Consider the following 24020-nt stretch of genomic DNA (forward strand, 5'->3'; position numbering starts at 1 on the left):
TTTGTTTTTGTAACCTCTTTTATTTTTGATTGATGGTGGATTTGTTTTGTTTCTGAGTATTTTTTGTGGTTTTGTTTTTGTAACCAGGCAAAACTCTTCATTGTCAATGAAAGACATAGGAAATTGGGAAAATGGCCATGAGGAGACACCTAAGAGAAAGCTTCCTTTTAGTCTGATGTTCAATAAATTTCTGTTCTAAACTTTGGACTATTTATGAGAGGTTTCCTTGAACTATTCCTTTTTTCTCATTTATCTTTCCAGCAGGAGCAGTACTTTAATTTGCCACCAGGAGCTTTTCCTCTTTTTATTTTGTGAGACTGCTGTGTTAATTTCCTCTCTCCTTTTATAGAGTAATTCACAATGGAAAGAAGAAATTGGTCTTTAGCACAAGAGTTCATTACAGTAAAAAGAACATTGTTTTGTTCAGTTTGTACTGATCCTGTGATTAAACTGCCCTTAGTACAGCAATAAATAACCCTGTTAATTTCATGTGAGTAATATGATGCCCTCAGCACTAAGATATTTTAAATTTCACTTTAAATTTATTTAATTTAACAGAAGTGACAAAGTAAAGAATTGTTCTTTTTGTGTAGCACTGGGATTTTGAATTTGATATTCCATGCTATTCTTAGAAACTGGAGTGGGACAGGTCAGTTATGTTTTCAACCCTTGGTCTGTTTAACTTTCTGAGTCTCATATATGGGATAAGGAGAGAACTCCTGGGTTTGTGCCAGCTCCTACTTCCTATGCCGTTTTTGAGAATCCACCACAATTGTTATAGGGAGCTTCAGGTGCATTGAGATGAATCAAGTTTATACTGCTTCTCTATACTGCAATCAGGTTTTGTGTGCTTTCATTCCTGTTTTTGTACAATTTCCCCCTACTCTTCCAGTTATGCTAAGCACATCAATCAGTAAGGTTTATCACCTTCTTTCTGACATGGGAAATGTAAGTTGTCCCAAGAAATCCTGCCAGCTTCAGCAGCTGATAAAAATTTCCTCCCCCCAAGTGGATGCAAATACCAACATCCATCCTCTAAAGGTTGCTTTTCAGTAAATGTCACTTGGACGTTAATCCCTCGAAGCTCAGCATTCAGGAGTTAACACACTCTGGTGGAACACAGGAGTCCTGAGGGAGTAGGACATCTCTTGCTCTGTGAGAGTCACTCATGGAAGTGAGCTGCCATTTGGGAGCTGACATTAAACAGCATCCTGATGGGCTCCAGCCAGATGGCTGGGACTACACAGCTGCCTGGAGGGCTGCTCAGTGCGGATCTCAGCAGAGGAAAGGTGCATGGAAGTTCATGCTGCAAACATCAGAAAGCTCACTCTTCATTTTTGACATAGGTTGGTGGGTTTCGATGTATTACTGGAAAATTGGCTTGAAAAATCTCAGGCTGTCCTGTGATTTATGGAGTTACCTTCCCAGCAGAAAATCTCACAGCCTTCCATGTTGTGTTTTTAGGGCTTCTGGTTCTTGTCACTTCTAGAAGAAGTAGGTAACATCCTCGAGCAGGGTTTCAGATGTAATGGCAGCTGGAAAAGCACAGAATCATGGACTCATTTCAAAGCTCTTGACAAAAAAGAAAAAGTGTATCTAGATGCCATGACCCTCTGCTGTAACTTTATTCCTGGACAGCAGTTACTTGCCTGTTGTACTCTTGTCTGAATCAGTTTGTCCTTCCACGTGAACAACCCAGGCTTTGTCCTTGCCCTGTCCTGTTGTTGCTGTCTTTCACAGCAGTGTTAGGAAGCAGAATTTTGTGCCCTCTGAAACTGCACATGCAGCTCTTGCTGGGGGTAGAGTCTGGCCTGCCATGTAGGGATACAGGGTCCTGCACACTGTGTTATCAGAGGTAGTAAAGGTGCCATAGGCCAGCCAAAATCTTGTAACTGGCTTGGGTCCCATTATTTCTACCTAGTGCACTATTTGCTACAAGAACGTGTGTGAGGGCAGGTACCAGGTGATGAACTGAGGTTGTCCCTTAACCCCAGTCACTGAGCTGAGGAGCTGTGAAACCACTCTCAGGATTTGTCATGGGACAAAAGCTGCTTTTTTTTTCAAGATTACTGCTGAGCAGGAAGATGGGAACAGGTTAAATTCTGCTACATGATCTGTTTTTAATTGTTTGTTCTTGCTGAGCTGAGAGCAGTGAGACTTTGATGTCAGCATCAAAGGAGCAGAGGGTTGTTGTACCTACTCTGCAGCAAGGGAAAATTGACATCCTTGTGCTACTTGACTCTTAAAAAATGAATGTAATATTTTCATGTCTGAGAATCCTTAAACAGGCATACCAGAAACTCCAGGGAGTGGGTGCAGTAGTTGCATGATTCTCAAGCCTGCTTTTTTCCTGCATGATGGGATAATTACCTCTGGTGTATATATATATATATGTATGTATGTATATGTGTATGTATGCATGTGTATCTATAAAAACCTCACAAGTCATGCTCTGCTTGAGGGATCTGAGCACAGCAGAGTCTGACAGGTTGGATGTCCTGTACCAGCTTAGCTGCAGCTGACCTCACAGGGCAAACCTTGCTGCTGGGTAGGACGTGCAGGCACAGACCCCAGTGGGGACCCAAGCCCAGGGTAGGCTACATGGGGTGCAGGAGCCATGGAGATGCAGGCACTGCCTCATGGGCCCCAGCTCTGCATGTGCAAGAGGTGCATGTTTGGCCTCTGGCTTCTTCTTCAGTGACTTGCAGGATTTTTGAGACTCGTACTTCACCGCTCAGACCAACCTTCGGCATTTGTAGTTGTCCGGTGAATGGCTTCTTCAGCACAAAAGGATATTGTGCTGTGGTATAGAAAAGCCAGAGAGTGAGTAGAAATTTTCATTCCTTTCTAGATGACAAGTGAAAATATCAAAGAGGAAAAAAATCAATGTGATGCATGAACAAGTAAGTAGTAAGAATGAAAGGCAAAGGACACTATCAAAAGCAATTTAAATCTCAGGTATATCCACTGGGCACGGTCTGTTAAAAAAACAATTTTGCACTCTCTAGGTATATCAGGATTTTTCACTCTGCCTGTGAAGCTGGTAATGGATTTTGTTTTCCATATGTTGTTCGTTATATCAAAAGAAAGGCATAGGTATTTTTATTAAATACAGCCTTAGTACATTTAACTAGAAAAAAAGATGGGATGAGCAGCAAAATTTGGATCTGAATTTCTCCAGAATTTGGAAGGTTGAGTGTGACAAGTGGAAGCGTCTCTCATTCCTTGTGTCTAATTAAAACAGTAAGATGTGCTAATTAGCAAGTGTTAATTTATTACTGTTATGCTGGCTTCCACTAAAATCATCAAAACTTACTACTTAGGTTTTCATATTTACCGTATTTGAAAGTAGGGAGGCTTTTAGCAGTTGCAGCATTTTGGCAAATGGGCAGGTGGAGACTTCTGTAATTTCAGGGTGTAACATTAGGCAGTCACTTGAGTTTGCTTCATTTCTGATTGGTAGTGCTCTTGTGCTGTTTGGGTTTGAGTGAGGTTTGTGGTGAACATCCCGGGACAGTGAGGTTATTCTCAGGCACAGTTTGTTATACAGCATGTTCTTGCCTTCCGTAGCAGATGTGTATAACACCTTTTGCAATTTCACAAAACGCAACAATGGAACAATATTCTTGTTTACCTGGGCTTCTGAGAGGTTTTGGAAGCTTGTTACCATCAAAGGAGAAGAGTATTTGCATGTAGGGAGGCTCAGGAAACTTGTCAAGTAATGGGCCCTTCATTTGTTTGCTGTTAATGGACTATTCTAGGAAGATGTCTAAGTAGGGAGACCTCTTGAAAATTGTGAGTAGGCTTGTTGAAAACTGCTGCTTTTGGTTTCTTTGATTTTAGGTGGAATTTTTTGTTTTGTTTTGATTTTTTGTGTTGTCTTTTCTTTTGAAAAGAAATTGAAGAAATATTGATGATAGGATAGGATTCGGATCTCCATTTCTCAGAGGAGAAACTCAAGAACTACTATAGGTGTCTGAACTGTTGTATAGAATAAAATCCAGCTCAGGCTTAAATGCATCTGGAAATCAGCTTTCTTCATGACTTGATAACATTTTTAATAACCACTTATGTAGAGGACTATACTTACTTCTCTATTTAAGAAAATACCACTTAGAAAGGGCTTAGTTGAACATGGAATGAAGTTTGTCTGCTGAATCTGTTTTCTTCTTGTCACTTGTGTTTCCTTCATATTGTTTGCAGTGGTATCTCATGGATGTAAAACAGCTGGTCATTAACTTTTGGAGCAAAACATTTTCAGAGCAGCTAATACTTAGCTTGATATGGATCTGGGAGCCCCCCATAGGAAGGAAGGAAAGATCCAATACTTATCACATTCTCTCAGAGCAGACCTCCTATCCAGTTTTAACCCTTGTACTTTCTGTATGTTAGATGTTGCAGGAAACCCTAGTAATACTGATTATTTTTTTCTTTTTTCTTTTTTGACAGATGATTCAGGAGAGCAGGGTTCTTATTGAGACGGCAGACACCACTCACAACAAGATTGTTCAGTGCCAGAAAGCAGGTAATCCATCTGTATTGAGCAGTTCTGGGTGGAATATGGGAAATAATGTGCCATAATTTATTTACTAGTTTGTGACTAATGTAGCATTTTTCACCTGGATGTAAGTGAGCATTCTGATGTTTCTCTGGCATGCTCTACCCTCCTGAAGGCTCATCTTCAATAGCAATGCAGGTATGGGATCAGACAAAAATACTCAGATTTTACCTTAGAAGCTATTTCTCCATCTACTGTACAGCTCTGAACTGTCTGACAGCATTTAAATTAGTCAAATGAACCAAAACAGCATTAAAAAGTCAGGGGTGAGAAGGGATGGTGCCTTTACTGAGTGCATTCTCTAGCTCGGTTGTTCCTTTGAACACAGAGCAGGCAAGAGGTTTCTATACCCACAGGACCACAGTTATAAATACTGTTGTTTCTGACAGGCATTTTTGGATTTGGCAAGTGATGCAGGCTACAGCCATTTGCTTCTATTAAATGTAAATAATGAATGAAACTGCTGTTTTGTAGTTAATACTTTAATTCATCTTTTTAATTAGGAGAAACTGGAAGCTGTTTCAACAGTAGCATTTAACTGATTTCATGTGGTGCAAGAGCAGGATGGAACCTAGTCTCTGGTCTTTAGCCATGCTGGCATTATGGTAGCAAAGGAATGAGAGGCAAGTGGCCATGTCTGGCTGGAGGTCATGGGCCTCATCATTGTGACATGCCTTGAGTTCTGTGTATCTGCAGAAGCAGTGTAAAATTCCTCTGCCCAAAGCCTTCTTTGTGTGCAGAGGGTTTAGGAAAGGGACAGTAACAAGGAATTGCAGCACCAGGAGGGTCTCTAGAAGGTGTAATTTAAGGGCAGTACTTTGCACCAAACCATGCAGACTCTCACCAACATCAGCCACCTTTCTGCCCAGCTTGGTCTGAGTAGAGAGAAGAACCCATGGCATTTGCCTGGGCACTGGAGTCTCTGTGAGTAGATGTCTATGGAAAATACCAATGCCACCATACTGATGTCCAGAGTTTCATGCAGCTCCTCTCTCCTTCCTTCCCCCTGGAAAAAGAGAAATTTTTCAAGTGTGTTCAGTTTGCTGCTGCATCTTCTCATATTTTCATTTTTGTTTGCTTTATTAACCTTAAAATTTCTGGTTGGGAAGGCAGCTGGAGTGGTACGAAGCACTTCTCTGAAGCCAAGGGATTTAGAGAGGGGCAAGGACTGAGAGAGTTATCCCTCCTGGTGCTTATTTGCCAATTAGCTTGTTGCAAATGTTACCCAGGCAAATTTTTGTGTAACACTTTCAATGCGGCAAGATGAAGCACTCAAAATTAAGAGGTGTCAGAGGTACAATAGCCTCTGACAATGTCCTTTGCCTCACCCCAGTGCTACTTCTTTGGAACCTGTGTTCCACCAGACCTCTGCTTCATAGCCTGTTTTGGTGCAGGTTCCATGTGCCTCAGGGTCCTGCTGGCTCTCCCAGACTGGTTCTTGTGTGACTGGTTTTGTTGTTGTGTTTTTAAATGTGCAGACTCAACCCAATGCACAGTGGTCAAGCAGCAGCTTGAAGGACTGACCCTGCTAAATGCTTTCACTGATGTTGCTACCTGCAGCTTAACAAATGTGGCTCCCTCTTTCTGGGGCAGTGCTGCATCCATGTTACAGATAGAGAAGTGAGGTCCAGAGGGAAAAAATGACTAAAAGGATGCTGCATGAAGGTAGGGCTGTCCATGTAGAGCTAAGATCCATTAGCCTTCTTATTTTTTCCCAGGACAAAGCAAGTAATTTGAAGATTTTCTTTTGCTAATTGAAGCAAAATGATTTGTAAGTCAGTTGGCATGAAACACACCTGCCTTGGACTGTCCTTCAGCAACCTGCCAAGCAGCCTCTGCATCTTCACTGTACAGATGTTCTCTCCATAGGCCATTCTTTGATGTCATTTCAACAAAGCTCGAATTTGTGAATGACATTTACCCTAAAGTGTTAAGGGAGGGAGAGCTATGATACAACTGGAGATGGAGCTTGGTTTGTTCAGCCAGTTAGGCTTCAGATGCTTTGGAGTTATTTAGTGCCAGTTTAGCCTTTGTAAGGTACAAATTAAGGGAACACAAACAAGCAGCTTTTTCCATTTTGTCTCTCAATCCACACCAGACCCAGAGAAATGGTTGCATACACTGTGCAGTTCTTGTGAAATTGGTGGGCTAATTGGATACCTTAAGATTTCTAATCTGCTCCCAGATTTCCTGAATTTTTGTATCCAGCAACAGATCTGCAGATGTTTGCCACAGAACCTGGTAATGAAATGCAACAGGGCTGTGGTTGGAAGTCTCAGTTCTCCATGCTGCAGGCATTGCAATCCTGTGATTAGAGTTATGTGCTTCTGATGTAATTTATCATTGTGGAGTACAAGGGCTTTTCTGTATGACTGATTAAGATTAATGAGGAGATGTGCATTGGAGCCTGCATTTGCTGTGCTGAACAGGTATATTCCACATGTGTCAGACAGTGCAGGCTGCAGGCAGAAGTGCTGGAGGAGTGTCTGTACAGGGACCAGTGCCTGTGTGGAACCCCAGCACTGGCAAGGAGAGCCACAAACCAAGTGGAAGTACAGCCCCCAAACTGTACGTGGTGCCTTTATTCTGGAAAATTTTCTCCCATGATGGAGTCATAAAAAGAAAAGGAGGGGGGAAAGTACAAAAGGAGGTTGTAGGAAGTCCCAGCTGCAAGACTGAAAATGCTTACTCAGCATTTTTATAGGGAAAATCAATTGTGCATTGAGTGATGTGGCAATCTGTGCTTTTAGGAATGGAATTCCATGAAGAGCTTCATAACCTTGGGACAAAAGAAGGTTTGAAAGGAAGAAAATTAAGTAAAGCCATTGAGAGTTTTGCATGGAATATCACAGTGCTGAAGGTAAGCACAGAAAGTATCACCTCCTGTCTCTTATTAACTTTATTTATAAACCTTTGCTCTTTTAGCTCCTCTGTGTGTACATTTTACTAATTCTGAAGAAACATGTTCTTTTTTTAATGGGTTGCATCAATTGCCCCCACTTATTGGTATTTATCAAATATATCAATTACACCTCTGATTTGAAAGCTGTGAAGGGAATTTAAGCCTTGAACAGAAGAAGAAAGATGGCTTGTGGGTTTTTTTTGTGGGTTTGGTTGTCTGTTCTGCTCTATGCATCCTAAAAGTGACCTGTTTGTGGTCACTGTGCCTCAAATACTTATTTTGTAAAATAAGTTCTTATTTTGAGAACTGGAGCATCTCTTTGGGAAGGGACAGAGGGCAGGAGGGGCTGTCAAGAAAAAAACATGAGGAATATTGTAGATCCTGCAGGATTTGTTTCCAAAGTAGAGTGCTGTCCAAACAGCTAAAAGAGGATTTTCAACTCTTTGTGGTGGCTGCGCAGGGATGTACCAGGGCGTGAAGTTGTTACTCACTTTAGCAGCTTTAGCTGCTGGTTTAGCACCGACCAGCCACAAATTGTCATGGTAGCTGTGTGACTGAACTGAGGTGAAAACAGCTAAGGACAGCCAGGGATGGAAAGAGGAGAGGATTTGGTGGAGCTGCAGCAGAAAAGGAGAGAGCCTGAGCCAAGCATTCAGGTTGTTAGCATTAAACTCACACCTTTCACAGCCTCATTTCCCACCTGGCTCTGATAGATCACACTTCCCTTCACCCTGTCCCAGCTGCTCCCTTGCTCCAGCTCCCAGGTTCCCTTGTCTGGCAGCAACTCCCTGTGACCTCCCAGTGCCTTTTCCTTTGCTGAAATTCCAGAGCAAGCCAGTTGATGAAAGGGAATTTTTACTAAGTTCCTCATCAAATATACCCCTAAATGTAGCATGCAACAGCAGTAGGACAGGTATGTGTCAGCGCTGTAGTACTGGAAAAAGCACTTAACATGTCTTGAGCAGGAAAAGGAAAAAGGAATTGGGAACAGAGAGGCTGAAGGGCAGAAGTATGTGGGAGAGGCCATTGGTGGTAAAGAAGGCTTGGAGAAGATCTGAGACACCTGTGGTTTCCTGCATACCTTGATTCCCCATCAGAGAGAGGAAGAGGGAGGAATGGAGTCAGTGTCAGCTCAGTTAATGGGACATCTGATGAAGAGAAAAGTCAACCAGTTCAAACGTAGACTTAAATAGATAACCTATTCCACCCAGAGCAATTGAGGTTAGTCGCTAGAGTTGTTCCCCCCCGCAAAGCACACTAGGCAGTTCTGAACATTAATCTGAATACCTTTAGCTGTGTTAGGTAAAATAAATGTTTAATGATCAGAGTCACTCTAAATGTTTTGATTTTTAAATGTTTGTCAAATATGAAGTTTGCACCTCTGAGGGTGACCTATGATTAATGAATGTACTAGTAGAAGAAATCAAAGAAACATTTTCCATGGAAAATAATTGCTGCCTAGCACATATTGCCAACATGCTGAAGAGCTTTTAAAAAATCTAGTCAAGGTCAAGAAATAATTTACTTGTTTCATTTGTAAGCCACAACTTCTTTTCTACATTTCTCACACAATAAAATATTAACAGGATTTGCTATCCATGAAATGCACTTGAAACACCTTTTCGTTTTGACTGAAGTCCAGCTCAGGAATGACATTACAAAACAGGTTATGAAGTTGTGCCTTAGGTGTGTGATAAGAAACCATAGGAATTGTTCTAATTTGTCATCTTTTTGGGTTTTTTTCCTTTTTCCCCTTAAAAAGACTGTCTTCCAGTGACCCTCCCCATAACAAACCTGCATCTCCTTTTTAGCACTGAGTCCTCCCAGTGCTGGTAAGAGCTACTCAGGAGGATTTGGCAGGAAGAGACTGATAGCCCTTCCCAAATCAAGCCATAAATGTCCTCCCTGTGTCCAGGGGCAGGCTGCAAGCTACAAATACATTTCACTAGGTGTTGTTATAGTGTTGTAAAAAAAGGAAAAAAATATCCAGTAACATCTCACAAACTCATTAGCTGCTTTACATGAGGTGAGGGAATGGCTGATGAGAGAAAGCCTCTTTGTGTGCTCAGGGTTGTTGGAGGCAATTACATCATGCAGCAGAAGTCAGTTTGTGTGAGGTGCCTGTGAGCAATAGCAGGTATTATGTTGTTCTGGTGCTGTGAAATGATTAATAGTCTTTTCCTAGGCTAGTGAAACCAAGACATATTTAATTAATGTTTCTTTATAAAGACTCATCGCAGTAGGTAAGCTTTGAATAAAAGAGGAGATGCAATAAGAAATTGCTACTGGCAAAATCATTAAATAGCTACAAGACTGCAAGATTAAAGTGTATTTTATAAAAATCCTAACTGTGGTCATTTGTCATGTTTAAAAATGCCCTGGGGTACTTTTTAGAGGTGAATCAAAATAGTATGTCGTTTTCTTCCTTAGCTTATATAAACTTAATTACATATTAGTAATACCCGCCATAAGGACAAACTGTTGCCAGAAGGTAAAAATGTCGCTAAGAACATGGATGTTATAAGTTGGTGACAGTCTAAAAAGTTAGCTTTGACATCAATATTTATAAAATGTCACTTCTTCCTCTTTTGGTTCCATGTTGTGTAGAACACTGTCAGGTTCACAGTCAGTAATACTGAGAGGCATAACTTAAGTACACTAGACAGAAGTATCGTGCTCTCACAGCAATATTACATGAATGGTTATGATCCCAAATTTAGTTTCACTTCATTTTATTTCCATGCAGCACCAGCTCTGTGTCATTGTTTTCCTCTTTATATTTAACTGAGTGCCAGTAGAATGCAAGGGTAGCAAAAGAAATTGTGTTAACTCCCTCACACATTAGGAGATGTGAACCCTTAATTTCATTCTACCAGGCATGCAGAGCTGCTGAGCTCAGCTGAGACAGTTGTTCTGGTGTGACCCTCCCTTGTCACAGAACATCATGATTCATTTTCATGAGGTGTTTCTTGTTTTTTAAAGCAGGTGACTCCCCCTTTCCCAGTGCAGAGGCTATTATGTAGTTGCGTGGACTCGTTCTTGTTTCTCCCAGATGCTGGTGCTTCTCCTGCCTGCCTGGCAAGGCCACCTCTGCTCTGGTTCCTGTAGCTGCTTTTGCAGTGAGCTCCTCCTGCCTGCGCTGGGAGAGAGGGGAGCGCCAGAGCCTGGAAGGCAGAAGCTGAGAAGCCTCCTTGGGGCTGACCTCGAGCTGATGAGTCCTGAGAGCTGGGACACAACCCCTGCCCTCAGTGATGCTGTAGAGTGCTGGGTGGTTTTCAGGCCAGGTACACTCACACGTGGGTGATGTTATGCAGAGCCAGCTTGGGTCTGCTTCTGGCTCTCTGAGCACAGGACAGAGCCAGCTGCCACCTCTCCTGGGCTCTTCAGCCCACTCCATCTGCCTCTCCCATGGAATCTTATACCAAGCATTTTGTAGTAACTGAGGCACTCTTAGCATCTGTCACATGTGCAAACCACTGATTCAATAACTACTATACGAGTTTTTGACAAGGTTTGAGGGGAAAAAAGTTGTAGTTTGCAAAACTACTCTCCTTGCTGAGGAAAAACTGTCACAGACTGCCAGGAGGTGATCACTAGAGCAAAGAAGTTGGGATCTGCCTGAGCCCCAAGAGTAAGTCAAAGTTTAAGTATGTTGACTGTGATTCAGATTTAATGTTCTCATGTGGCCATATGCCTTGACAGTGTGCAGGCAGGTTTTTCTGGGCTACTTGTGTTTTGGTGGGTCAGCACATACAAAGCCTAGAAACAATACCAAGAGGTACTTGTATGTTGATGGTAAATATCCAGATAGTTAATATGCCAACATACCAGCTTATTTACAGACAAAACGTGGGAAAAAGAAGATAAAAGTGGTATTTACTGTTTTGGTCTTCTGCTGAAGGGCAAAACACTCAAACGTTTGATTCTAGTCTGCTCTGAAATGCACATGTTTTTAAATCTTTTTTTTGCTACCCATGATAAAATTTTTCCCTGCTGTCCTAAGTCTGTCTGTTCTGTCTGACTAGGACTCCAACTACTAGTGCATGCCACAAGACATCAAGTGGTTACATTTTCAGGGATTATTTCAGCTCTTATCCATGAGTGTATCTGTTAATTACCCTGCATTTAAATTAATGCTGATTAGATACATCAAGAGAAGTTTGCCAAATGCAGAAGGCATACAATTATTAAATTGCTAATTCAGTTCTCTCTTTGGGGGAGGCATCCACAATTTTTGTGATGTGATTGTGATCAATGTTGGCTCCAGTATACATGATTTTATGCAGCAGAACTGTGGAGAAATAGCACGTTTTAGGAAGAAAAACCACCTGTCAGACAGTGATTGATATTCTAAAGCACCTTCAACACAGAGTTTCTGATGATCTTACAAGAACTAGGTCCATTCCCAGCTTTAATTTAAGGATTATTATAGTGCACTGTGGAAGTATTTTTTAATGGATACTCTACAGTATCGTAAAATGTTGAGACATTTATATGGGTCTTTTCACATCAGTCCTTTTTCCTGCAGTTAGGCAAGAACTACGGCTTTGTTCCTTGTATACTACAGAGTGGACAACAGAGCAGCACAGCAGAATCTTAGAAACCTTATATGTAATGAAGCGTAATGGTAACAATATATTCTGTTGCTAAAGGATTTGCATGACCATTTACACTATCTAGATCTCAAGTGAGACCATGATGGATTCATGAGTCCTTACAAAGCTGCTGTGTTCTATGCACCATTTATTTTATTCACTGTAAGTGTCAGACTTTCCTCTGACCCCCAAAATTCCTGATACCATATCTCCCTCCTTTTCCCAGCATATCTCTGTGGACATAAGCACACTGGTGCTCAATTTGTGAAACTTCAAAAATAGATGGAATATAAGCCATAGTGTCTTAGAAACAAATTCTTGTGATTTGCTGTCATCTTCTGACAGTGGTAGTCCAGCAGTAGGCAGGAGTGGTTTGTGTGGCTTGGAGTTTTCATGCCTGTCTTTGAATGCAGGGCTCACTGTGTTATTCTGTATCAACTCACCTCATGTCTACTCATACTCATCTAGATAAATGTATTTTGAATGTGATTACCCAAAGGCTTTTTTTCCAGAGAGGTTAAATATCTTTCCTACTCTCTAGTTCTCACATTGTTTGCATTTGCTTTGCTGATGCAGTTCAAACTTTTAAACTAAGAGCAGTGTTTCAGACTTTTAAACCTTTCCAGACTGTGTGCCCTGGCTACTTTTGAAGGATCTGCTGCCTTGTGCCGAGACATGCTCAGCTACAGTGGAGATTCTGAGCCAGTCAGTCTGTGATTGAGTGGCAGATTTTACAAACATGTGAGGAAATGCAGAGCTGTTCTAATGATTCACATAGTGGTTAGATCCACTTGGTCTCTTACGTATGAACTGAAGGACAAATGGAAGGAAATTAATAAAAAACAGGTGGCTTTCTGAGAGTGCTAGACACAAGGTGAAGAGGGCCATCAAGATCCTGTAAATATCAATCTGCTCACTTTGAAGCAGCTAATTTAAAAGTAGAGAGAAAGATGAGGGAGGAGGTAGATTTAGGTTTTTCTTTACTGTATCTGAGAAAGAGTCAGGAGAAGCCACATGGGAGCACAACTTGTTCCCAGAACCTTTGTGTGTTCTGAATGCAGTGGTGAGTGCAGTGGAGTCTCCCAGCTTCAGGGCTGGTTCCAGGGCAAAGCCTGTGCTCCTGGCTCTCAGGACAGGCCTCCAGGGCTCTTCTGTATGTGGAGGTGTTGCAAGACTTTTCTGGGATAGGGGATTTAGAGTCCTTTGAATGATCTTGAGTTACAAGTCAAAGAGCTAAGTGTTGTGTTTCACTTGGCAAGCTGTTTTGCTCAGTGTATTTTGTAAACCAAGGGAACCAAACCATGTGATTATTAGGCAGGATAGGCAGATCTTTATTGTACCTAGCAAAGTGCTGTTCTCTACTGATTTGGTTGATAAAAGGCCTCCTCCATAAATGATGAATGCACTGTTTTTGTTTGTTTTGCCCAAGCCCAAAGGCAAGAACTAGAGCTCTTTAACAGTCAGTCTCTGTGGATTTTCAGTTGTATCTAGTGATGGAAACTTCTCAAGTAGCTTCAACATTGTGTATTAGGGTAAAAGGAGTGTAATCCCAGTCCATCAGGAGTACTAGTTAATCAGCTGGAATATCCTGTTATTCTTGGCCCTCAGCCATGCTGCCAGAGCACTGCTCCGGGGAGGATGTAGTGAGCAGCCTCAACAAGTACAGCATGACCTCTCTGGGTACCTGGCTGTTTCCTGCAAGTTTTTGAAGCCCTAATGGTGTTTCTGACAAGGTCTCTGTTTTCTTGGCCAAGGAAAATTCCAAGACATAAGTTGGATTTAGAGCAAGCTAAATATTTGTGTTTATTTAAAATATATGTGAAGGCCACCAAGGCAATTTTAAATCTTCAAGTACTAACTGCTGACAATAGCAGGGACTAAGCAGAGAGCAAAGATTACCAGGGTTCATGATCCTGTGAGCTTCTGTAGGGCATGAAGTCCCAGGATAGCCTGACCAAGTGAAGAGACTTCGTCCCCTGTTAGTCAGTTATTGCTGGGATTCTGTTGAATAATGTCACAGCAGGAGTGTTTCACTGACTGCAAGGAATTACTGTCCACACATTCAGATCAGGCAGAGTCTGTGTCTATCTGTCCAGGCACAGGGACCCACATGGGCTGCACTCGCCTGCCTGCAGTGCTGGTGCTTGTGAGGAGCAGCACTCACCTCCCCACAACACACAGCCCCTGCAGAACCAAGTTTCTGTTTTTCCAAGGAGCACACAGAGTTTTCTCTCTTTTCTCTGGGTTAAAAAGAAAAAAAATAGGACTGAAAGGGCCTGTGAGAAGCCAATTCATTTTTCCTGCTGATAAATATTTAGCAGCTATGGATCTAAGCTCTGCTCAGATATTTGGCATGGAAGGTGCTTGGTATGAGGCTGTGCTGTTTTCCATGGTGATACTCAGTACCTGGCAGACCCAGGGATCCATTTGGCTACTGGGGAAAGAGCTGATGGCCAGAGTCATCTGAGCAGAAATGTGTGTTCTGGCCAATTTTCTCGCTTTGCTCTTTTTCGTTTGGTGCCAGGGCTCTGCTCCTACAGGTGTTTCACAATGGTGGGTTTAGGGACAAGACCCTCCTGTAGTCAGTGTGGACCCAAGTGTATGACAGAAAATGAAGGGTCACTGAAGTTCATCCAGAAAACAAGTATATGAGGTGCCTTCCTTTGATGTGATTTTTTTTTTTTTTAACTGTGTTAAAAAGTTCTGCAATTCAGATCTAAATATTACTCCTTCAGTTCCATTGGGGTTTGTATGCAAACACACATGCATGTATGTATGCAGGAAGTGAGACAGGCCATCAAATACATGTGCAAAACAACAGTAACTTTGACACAAAAGGAAGAGATTAGAAAAATGAAAGCTAGTATGAAAAGCCCTGAGTGATACCTTTCTGAGCTCTTGAATTTGACTAAAATAAGCCAGAGATGGATCATGAGCAATCTTGTGATGTTCTTTACTTTAAGTGATGTGACAAATTGCCAAGAGCCATGGATCTGATGCCAAGGTGCTGGCTGTGCATGCAGGGTGAGATGCATTGTGCTGTGGTGGGAGACAGGCCCAGGAGCATGTGGGGTCAGTGTCTGCTACCCCTTGTGCCAGGGCCACCTCTGCAGCATGGGCTTTGAGCCCAGCCGAGGGTTGGCATGAGGTGCTGTGCATAGAAAACCACTTTTAGTGTCACTTCACAAATGGAGCCTAGTCAAGATGTTTGAAAGGCAAAATAGATGCCCAGCTCTCTGTCTTGTGTAGGCTGGCAGTGAAGCCCTCTGCTTAGTTGTCTGTCCTAACTTCATTACCTCTCTGTGCCAAACAGTCTTTACTGTTTCTTCTCCCCAGCCTCAAATCCCATTCCCTCTGCATTGCCCCAGTTGAATCATCTAAATCATGCCAGTGTGAGGGGCGAACCACCTGTGACCCCCACCCTTGATTTAGGCTAAGCTTTGCGTGGCTCAAACGCTGTCCCTCACCAAGATGCAGTTCCTGTGAGTTATTCCTCTGTATTTTTAAACACCTTTGCCCTTGGGTGGCTGTGTGGGACGTGGCACTGCTGTGCTTGTGCCTTTGGGGCAGACCCATCACATCTGTGCTGCTCACGTCACTCTTCTCTACCAGCCTGGCAGGGATTTTGTCACCTGGGTGTGAAGGCCAGCTTCTTCTGAGGGGGTGTGTAATTTGGTCCAACGACTCTGCCACTGGAAAAGTAATTAATAATGTTCAGGTGGAATACAAAGAGAGTTTGTTCTCTGAAAGCTGTTTTGGGCAGCAACAAGATTATCACTTCTGAAGAGGTTATTTGAAAAATCAGCAGGTAGGGTTACAAGTTTCTTGACGATCCTCATCTTTTGAGGAAAAGTAGCTACTCGTGCACGTATGTGCTTGGGCAGAGCTGCAAAGCAGTGCTGGAAAGTTGTTACTATGAAGGGGAGGCGGTGGGAAGAGGAGGGGTGGTGTGAAGGGAAGATGGATGAATGTAGATAGTTCACCACCAAAGGAGGATTGCTTGGGTTTAAAAACTGTGTCAGTTTTTACTGACCAGTCTCAGGAAGAGAAGTGCAGGCAGAAACTGCAGGTGGCATAGGAACTTAGGCAACTTCTGCCACCACCCCCTTCCTCCCCTGCAACAGTGACATTTTTATCTGAGACATGGATATCAAAGACTGCTGTACTTGCAGTGGAGTTAATTAACACAACCTGGAACACATGGAAATTGGGAATCTAGTTGGAGCCAATCTGACAACGTGACCTTGTTCAGAGGAATTAATAAGGCTGCAATGAAAGTACGGTTTTCTGCAGAAATTCACACATTTCTTGCTTCTATCTGTCAATGGCTGTACTAACAAAGAACAAGAGAAAAGGCCCAGCTGCCTCTGTCAGGTGTTCTGGATTGCAGTGTAACCCAAGCCAAGCTGCCAGGGCACTGGCACTGATTTGCACGTGGCAAGAACATTAGGAGAGAATTACATGTACATTGCTTTTTTCCAGCATTTGCTTATTTTAAAATCTGTGTTGTGCCATTCCCTGGGAGCTGTAACTGGTACTCACCTGAAATGGTTGTGTTTGAATGGTGTGTGATAAGAGGTTGAACATCTTCTAAAAATTACTCTTGTGGTATATTTGGAGCTCCTTACAGTTCCTGTCAGCAGATCACATACGGTTTCCCAGAGCTTACAAATGATGACAAGCTGACTGCCCCTTTTGTTGTGTGAATTACATGCCAGCATCTACAAAACCTGCTCCCTGTGGGGGAATGGGTATCTAATTTAAGATAGTTCCTCGGGGGAGCTCAGGAGGCGATGAAAGCTGCTGGTTGCTCCATTGGAACTTCCTCCTTTGCAGTTGCTAAGATGGTATTTGGGCTTTCCCTGGCACAGTCAGTGGCCTCAGTGAAATCCAGGCATATATTTTATAATGGAGCCGTACCTGGCACTTGTGCTTGGCCAAAGCTGGGGGCTGGCATGTCTCTGTGTGAATACCAAGTCCTCACCTTCTCCCTCCCAAGCATTGATAGAAATCTTCTCTCCACATGTCAGAATGTGCATAATGCAATTGTTAGTCAGGACCTTTGACTTCTGTATTTGTCTGAGTGTATGAGTCATGGGAGCCAAACTCTGAATCCAGCAGGGAGTGATTCGCTGGCATGACCTTCCCTGTTTCATCGTGCCAGTCTAGATTCCATTACTGCTTCCTAACATTGAAAAGCGTTCATCCACACCACTACATATTCTGAGGGTTGTGGTAAAAGTAAAATGCTCTTTAACTCAATGGTGGTATTGATTATTTTTTGTTGTCTGGAGCCACTAGCAGTAGAAGGCTGTGGAGTAAAGACTTCTGTGTTTACATGTGTGATTATTGGAAATATGGGTCTGCAGGGAGGGCTGGAACAGTGAAAAGCCACAAACTGCATTAAGTGGAAGTTGTGGGTGTTCAGTGAGACCAGGCGTTTGCTCTGCAGTTATTCTCCCCTAAACCTTATGGTAGACCCTATAAGCCCTAAATGTGGCAGGCATTTTAAAAACCTTGCATGGGAGCCAGGGAAATCAGAGACCCAAGTACTTGTGGGTGGAAGTAAGCTTTAGGAACAATGGATTGGGAAACTGCGATCTTGTTTTTTGACAGCTGCAGTCTTCATTTACCTGGGTCAGATGAATTCGAGTGTCAGGTGGTAAAACCTGCGGGAGATAAAGGACACTTTCTTATGGGTCATTTCCCCAGATAGAAGTGGGATCCATTTGTGGGGAAAAGTGGAGACAAAACCAGTGATTCATGTGCTGAGGCAGCTGCTATTTATTTTTAGATCACAAAACGAAAAAGGTGGCATTTCTGATGTTAGAAAGGCTCTTACATGAGAGCAGACTGACTTAGAGGAGTAAGTTAAAATGCCTGTTTAGTAGCTCTTTTCTCCAGTACCCTCTGTGATACAGATAAGACACGGGTCTGGTATTGGCAGGAAGAGCCTGACTTATAGGCTGTGATTGCTCTGAATAGTAATAAGAGAGGTGATAATTGCAGCTAAGTTCTCACTCTGTTGCCTGGGTTCCCACTCCGTATAGGGTGGTGACCTGGGGATGCTGGTGTATGTAGCAGTGGGGAGGAGCTGAGCCACATGAAGGCACAGAAAAGCACTCCATAAAGGGTTTTTACCTTTTCAGGCATTGGTGGTGGTGGTGGTAGTTGGACAGCCTGAGTGGCCTAATTTAGCAGTCTGGGATAAACGGGCTGGGACTGGAAGCTGCCAGCAGCAGCAGGACAGTTTCCTTTGGAGGATAGCTCAGTGGTCTGATGCTGGGTAGTCTAAACTCATCTTCTCCAACCCTCCCCAGTAACTGTGGAGATATTATTATAGCCATCTGTAATAATGGCCATTGAGCTCAGCTTGCCCAAAATGCCTCATATTTTCTGTGGCATAGTATTGTAATGGAGTGTAAATTATGCTTGTTCAGTTTCCCTCACTGACATTTTGGGGCAATTAATTTGTAAATTAATACTACCCCTATCCTGCACCACTAATTTTTGTGCTTGGCTCACTCAGTTTGCTGTGTGTTTCCATTCCCATCCTTCTAAAAAACAAAACCAGAGGTTTCTCACTTCCACCTAGGCCTGTTTCTGACCCCTGCTGGTTTTCTCCTCCCCTCTCAGTTGCTTCCTCTCAGTAGCTCTCTGCCTGCTGGGTCAGTCAGTGTTCTGCTTATAAAAATAACCCTATCCACTTTTGTTTGTACTTGATCTCACATCTGCACTGGGAAGACAGGACTGGGATTCTCCCGGGGGAACAAGCCCTGTTAGCATGTGAGGCCCGTGGCTTCTGTGCCTATAGGAGTGTCTTTAACCACTGGCTGGCAGAACATGGGCAGAGAGTGTGGCTCAGCTCTGCTTTTACTGAGCTCACTGTCCAGCCTCACCAGCAAACCTGCCTTTGAGTGCAGGGTGCCAGAATGACAGGGCTGATCCCTGGACAGGGATGAGGCGAATCAGAGCATTTGCTCAGGGATCCTATAAAAACCTGTTCCCTTCTAGTAGTTATACAGCAGTTTGTTTTATTTCATTCTTTTTACACTTAATCCTTCATGTGACTTGGAGGCTTTGGTCTCAGCTTAAAGCTTTCTGTTTCAGTATAAAGTTATTTGTGGCCTGTGCTGCTTGTGAACAGGTTAGAAACTGGCTGCCCGCAGCTCCTGACATGGAGAGAGGAGAGGGGTGCGTTGTCCCGTGTGGGGGAGTAGGAATAAGGATGGCTTCTGCAGATTCCCATGGCCCAGTCAGCTGGTGGTGTTGGCCAGCAGCCACGTTAGCAGCAGCATTTGCAAACCACATAGTTGCTAAGGCACTAGTGCTTGTGGAAGGCAGAAAGGAGCAGAGCCTTAGGAGCTGCATGTGGGAGCAATGCTGAAGGTGCTCTGTCCACAAACACTCTGCTCTGACTGGCACAATTTGATTTCATCTTGATTAGATTATTTCAGTTAGCATTAAGCACAGCTGTAGGTATTTTTTTAGCTGATATCTCCAGCAATTCAAAGGAGAGCAGTGACTGTGTGACATTGCTGCAACATTCCCCGCCTCCAAAAAAACTAGCACAGGTGCTTGTTGTCTTCGGTCGAAACAGAGTCAGCTCTGAGTTGGCCACTAAACCCTTTCCAGATTCTGATGAACTTAAGGGACATCTTGCGACTACACTGCAATTAAAGGACATTATTTTGATATTAACTGTGTGCTTGCAGCGTGTGCATCTGAGAGTCAGCACAGAGGGCACCAGGGAACAAGGGGTGCCAGCCAGATGTTTTGCTTGCGCGTTGCCTTTCACAGGTCTTTCATTAGCTGCAAAACATCTCTTTTCCTCTAGCTGGTCCTTTTACTCAGAAAAATCAACTGCAAAAAGAAAAACGTGCACTTTCTGCCTCATCTTCTTCCCCTTGTTTTGTTTTTCTGGGTCTCTCTGGACCTTACTTAGTTACCAGTTAGTGCTGGTGCCTGGTACCTGTGAGAAATTGGGTTTTGTGATGAAAGGAGGACTAAAAAATAAGTGCCTGGACATACAGCTTTAATTTTCATTTCATGGCTGTGTATCAAAAACACAAATTTTTTTCAGAGATGTGGGGTTTTCTTAGTATTACTTGTGCACTCTGGAGCTTCCAGCCAACCCTGTGATTTCAAACTTATCACCAGAAAAAAAGGCAGGTTCCTAGCATGGAGGGGTTGACATTTGTGCTTGCAAACTGTCTGCCTGATGTTGTGCCTGAGAGACACACAGGCAGCTGAACTGCTCAGCACATGGCTAACATCAAATTAATGGCATTATTTCTGAAAGCAAATTCCTGCTGCAGCACAGTTACAGTCAATGTTCACATTCATTGCTTTTGACAGCCTGATATAATTTAATTTAAATGCTCATGTGAGACAGAAGCATAGGCATTTATTTAAAAAATAAAATAAAAGCCCACTCTTTTTATACATAAAATGCCTACTTGAAGGAATAAAGTAGTAGCCATAGAATGGAATTGATTTGCAAGAGCCGCTGGATTTCAGTGAAGAGCTCTTTTTAAAGATCAATAGGGAAGGCTGTAGCATGAGTGCTTTTGCCACTTAGGTGCTCAAACAAATGCGTGGGGTTAATTCCTTGTGAGGCTTTGATTGAGGGTTTGAGGGGGGGCACTCAACTGAGTTTGAGAGCAAGCTGGCCATGTATGTCCTTCACCTTTGTCTCGTTAGGCAAATCCTGTAAGAGAATTACAGACACAGGCCCTCTTTTCTAAGTTGCCATGGCTGCACAAAGCAGTGGTATCCTCATGCTGGCAAGGCCAGCAGCCAGAATCAGAAGGTTTTCTAGGTATTTGCTTCTTTGGTAAATGCCTGACTGTTCTCATTGAGGTTCTCCTTGTTTGTTCATTTCCACCTTCCAGGCTGATCTCAGGGCTGTGTTTGGCTGTGTCACATAACTTGGGAATATGCAAGTGGTGGATTGGCAATTTTTTAATAACTGGAGAGCCTTACCCAATGCAGTGGAGTGGGGTCTTTAGTATCCAGCACAACCATTTAGGTTTTAACTGCACCCTTCCAACAGCTGGAAAAGAAGGCAAGAAATGGTATGGGTGTTTTTCAAGGGCGTGCCATATCAGCAGAGACAGACAGCTTTCCTTCTTCCCAACCATTTATGTCATGCCACTTGCTCTGAGATTGACTGCTTGGTTGTGCTGGTTGTGCAATGAACTGTCACCAGCCTCCTAGAAAACTAACCAGGCTCATGCAGAACAGCTCTGTAAATCCTTTTACATCATCCTCTCCAATGTAGACCTTTGTGGTGAGATGCAAATGGCAAGTTAAATCAGTGTAAAAGTTTTGGTTTTGTGTGGGACAGCCTAATGTTGAACAACTGTCAAATTGGGAGTTTAAATAAGAGTAATTAAAATCAGATGGAAGTGGTTTTCGGATAACATGAATATTGTTTTTAGCACACCACATTTACATGACTAGCGTCAGGCTCCATCCCTGGGTCAGACTATCCACCTGCAGTCACATATCCACTAGGTGTGTACAGCCCATGGTGTGTAATGGCATTAGAGCCACAAGTGAGGTGAATGTTTGTTCTGCATTACAAGTTAGGGCTATTCCAATTTCTCCTTACTTTGCTCATCATTTACTTATTAATTCTATTTATTGTAATACATTTAATAATTTTATTAACTTCCTCTGTGTCCCTTTGCTATGGTATCTGAACACCTAGAGAGATCTGTGTCTCGAAGAGGACCAGGCTGATCTACTGGAACCTTCTGGGTGCTTAGGGCAAGCCATGGCTGAATGGGCTCTGTGCAGGTGCCATAATCCTGATTCCTGCCTGCTTTCCCTGGAACTACCAAGAGACCTTTCTGTTTTTATATGGGACCAGATTGTTTTGAAATTGTCTTGTGAATATTCCCACCCACCTAGAGTAATGCTGGTGTTGTCCTCTCTCCCTTACAACTGGCTCCACTGAAAAAGAGAGTGTGCTTTGTGAATGGTATTTGCAGAGATGGTTGCTCCTTTGCTCTTGTCCCAGCAGTTGTCCTTAGGTTAGGTGCTTGCTGGCAGGAGGCTGCTGACTGGGATGTGTCACCTTAGGGCTGTGTCTTGGGCGAGACAGTGAGTGCCCTCGAGGCCTGGAGTGCTTCTTGCAGGTGTAGTTTTGTTTTTGAGACTTGTGCAAATGGGAATAAATGGGAGTAAAACAGTTGGGACATACAGAGCAGTCAGAGCTGGTTCTGTGCTTCCCAGTGCTTTTCCTGGGAAAAGGAGCTTGGGGTTTCTACCTGCTCAGCCCCCTGTGCAATGAGAGACAGGCGGGAAAGCCTGGAGCCAGCATCCATATGGCTGATTTATGAAGTAAATGGAGAAAAGATGACATGAGGAATAATTTGCGTTAGAAACAGAATTAGTAGGACATTGTTCCTGTTAACTATCCTTCTCCTCCTCTTTGTCATCATCCTCAGCCTTGTTTTCCTAGGCATCCCAGCTGCTGGCTACGGTGCATTGAACAGATCAACCCTAGAGCTCTGACCTTGTTGCTTGGCACAACCTTAGATAATTTCATTTGGTTTTTATTGTGTAACCTTGTATCAGAACTGCACACAATAATCTATTCCACAGTAGTTACGCTTTGCTGCTCTTGCTTACAGAGATTTAGCACTTTATATATAATCGTGACTGCATTTCCCTAGGTGGATGTTTTCTTTTCCATCCATCTCAGATCTGTTCTCTATGTGATATAATTGATTCTCAGTTGTTTCCTTCTTGCAAATTTTTGCTAGACCCTACTTTGGGAAATGGGAGAGAAGGTCTCTGGCTTGTCAGTAACATGCTGATGTACCAAAATTAGATGCTCAGTTTGATATCTGAAATCACTAGCACATCCTGCAAAATGTGATGACTCAGGCCTCAGCGAGCACTCGGTCGGATTGCCTGATTTACTCAGTGTCAAAGCTGTTGCTGGTTTCAGCCAGGCAGCAACAAACTCTTGCATTTGTTTTACGATGGATAAGTGAGAAGCTCTGACCAAAACTGAGACCTTAAGTGATATACCAGTAGCACAAGGAATGCCACTTAAGTGCCATCTTTTATATTTGTGGCCTTTATATTTTCCTGTCAGGAAGTGAATTTCTGCTGTGCAAGGGTTTAAAGATAAATTGGCAAGTAACATTTGGACCCTGCTTTTCCTGTGGTGTAACTCATTTTTGCAATCCTTTATTTTTCAGTGTGTGAGAAGCGATTATAGCTTTGTGTCTCATCTTTGTGTACAGTAATTTTTCATGCCAACATGTGCATTATGATCTCTGTCACAGACAATAAAGCAAAGCTGTTGACAGACTATCTGCAGTAATAATGAAAAGGGTGGGCTTTTACAGTCTGCATTGATTCAGCAACACTATGTTTTTGGAGTAGTCTGTTCTGAAATGTGAATGTATCATAATCAAATTCAAATCAATTGTTCCCATATTTAACTTTGAAGGAGGCATGGAAAAATATCTGCTTTTTGTAAAAAGTTTAACATAACAGTCTAATCTTTTCATTAATGATTTCCTACTCAAGATTACATTTTCAAAGCCATATGTGGTCATTTAATTGTGTGCCTCCTTATTAATATTAAACACAATTAGTCCTACTATGACACTTTGAAAATGCACCCCTTGCAGTAAATGCTGCCTCCATACAGAGTATCCCAATGTGAGAGCAGCTCTCTAGCATTTGGAGTCCCTTGGCACAGATTGTCAGTGCTGTGACTGTGCCTGTGTTGCCTCTGAAATGTGGAGTGGCGTGGTGCTTGCGGCTGTTTTATTGGACTGTGTCTGGCTTTTTCACCCCCCCGCTGGCATCCACTGGCAATCTCTGGAGATTGTACTTTGTGATTAAATAGTAATGAAAGAGCTTGATTCTTTGAGAATAAGTTAAAAAATAACAGTAATATCATGAGCATGATGTGGGATGGGTGTTAAGACCTCCG

At 42.9% G+C, this 24020-nt stretch overlaps 1 protein-coding gene across 1 annotated transcript in view; it reads left to right on the forward strand.

The window, feature by feature from the left end:
* The window catches only part of PLCL1 (phospholipase C like 1 (inactive)), a 183226-nt gene that overhangs the window by 153322 nt on the left and 5884 nt on the right, over positions 1-24020 (forward strand). Inside the window, exons 4-5 of the mRNA XM_033064272.2 lie at positions 4450-4525; positions 7309-7418. Of these exons, the coding sequence (XP_032920163.1) occupies positions 4450-4525; positions 7309-7418 (186 nt within the window). The remainder of the gene's footprint in view (positions 1-4449; positions 4526-7308; positions 7419-24020) is intronic.

This window comes from Catharus ustulatus, chromosome 7, assembly GCF_009819885.2.
Source record: "Catharus ustulatus isolate bCatUst1 chromosome 7, bCatUst1.pri.v2, whole genome shotgun sequence".
Taxonomy (NCBI): Eukaryota; Metazoa; Chordata; class Aves; order Passeriformes; family Turdidae; genus Catharus; species Catharus ustulatus.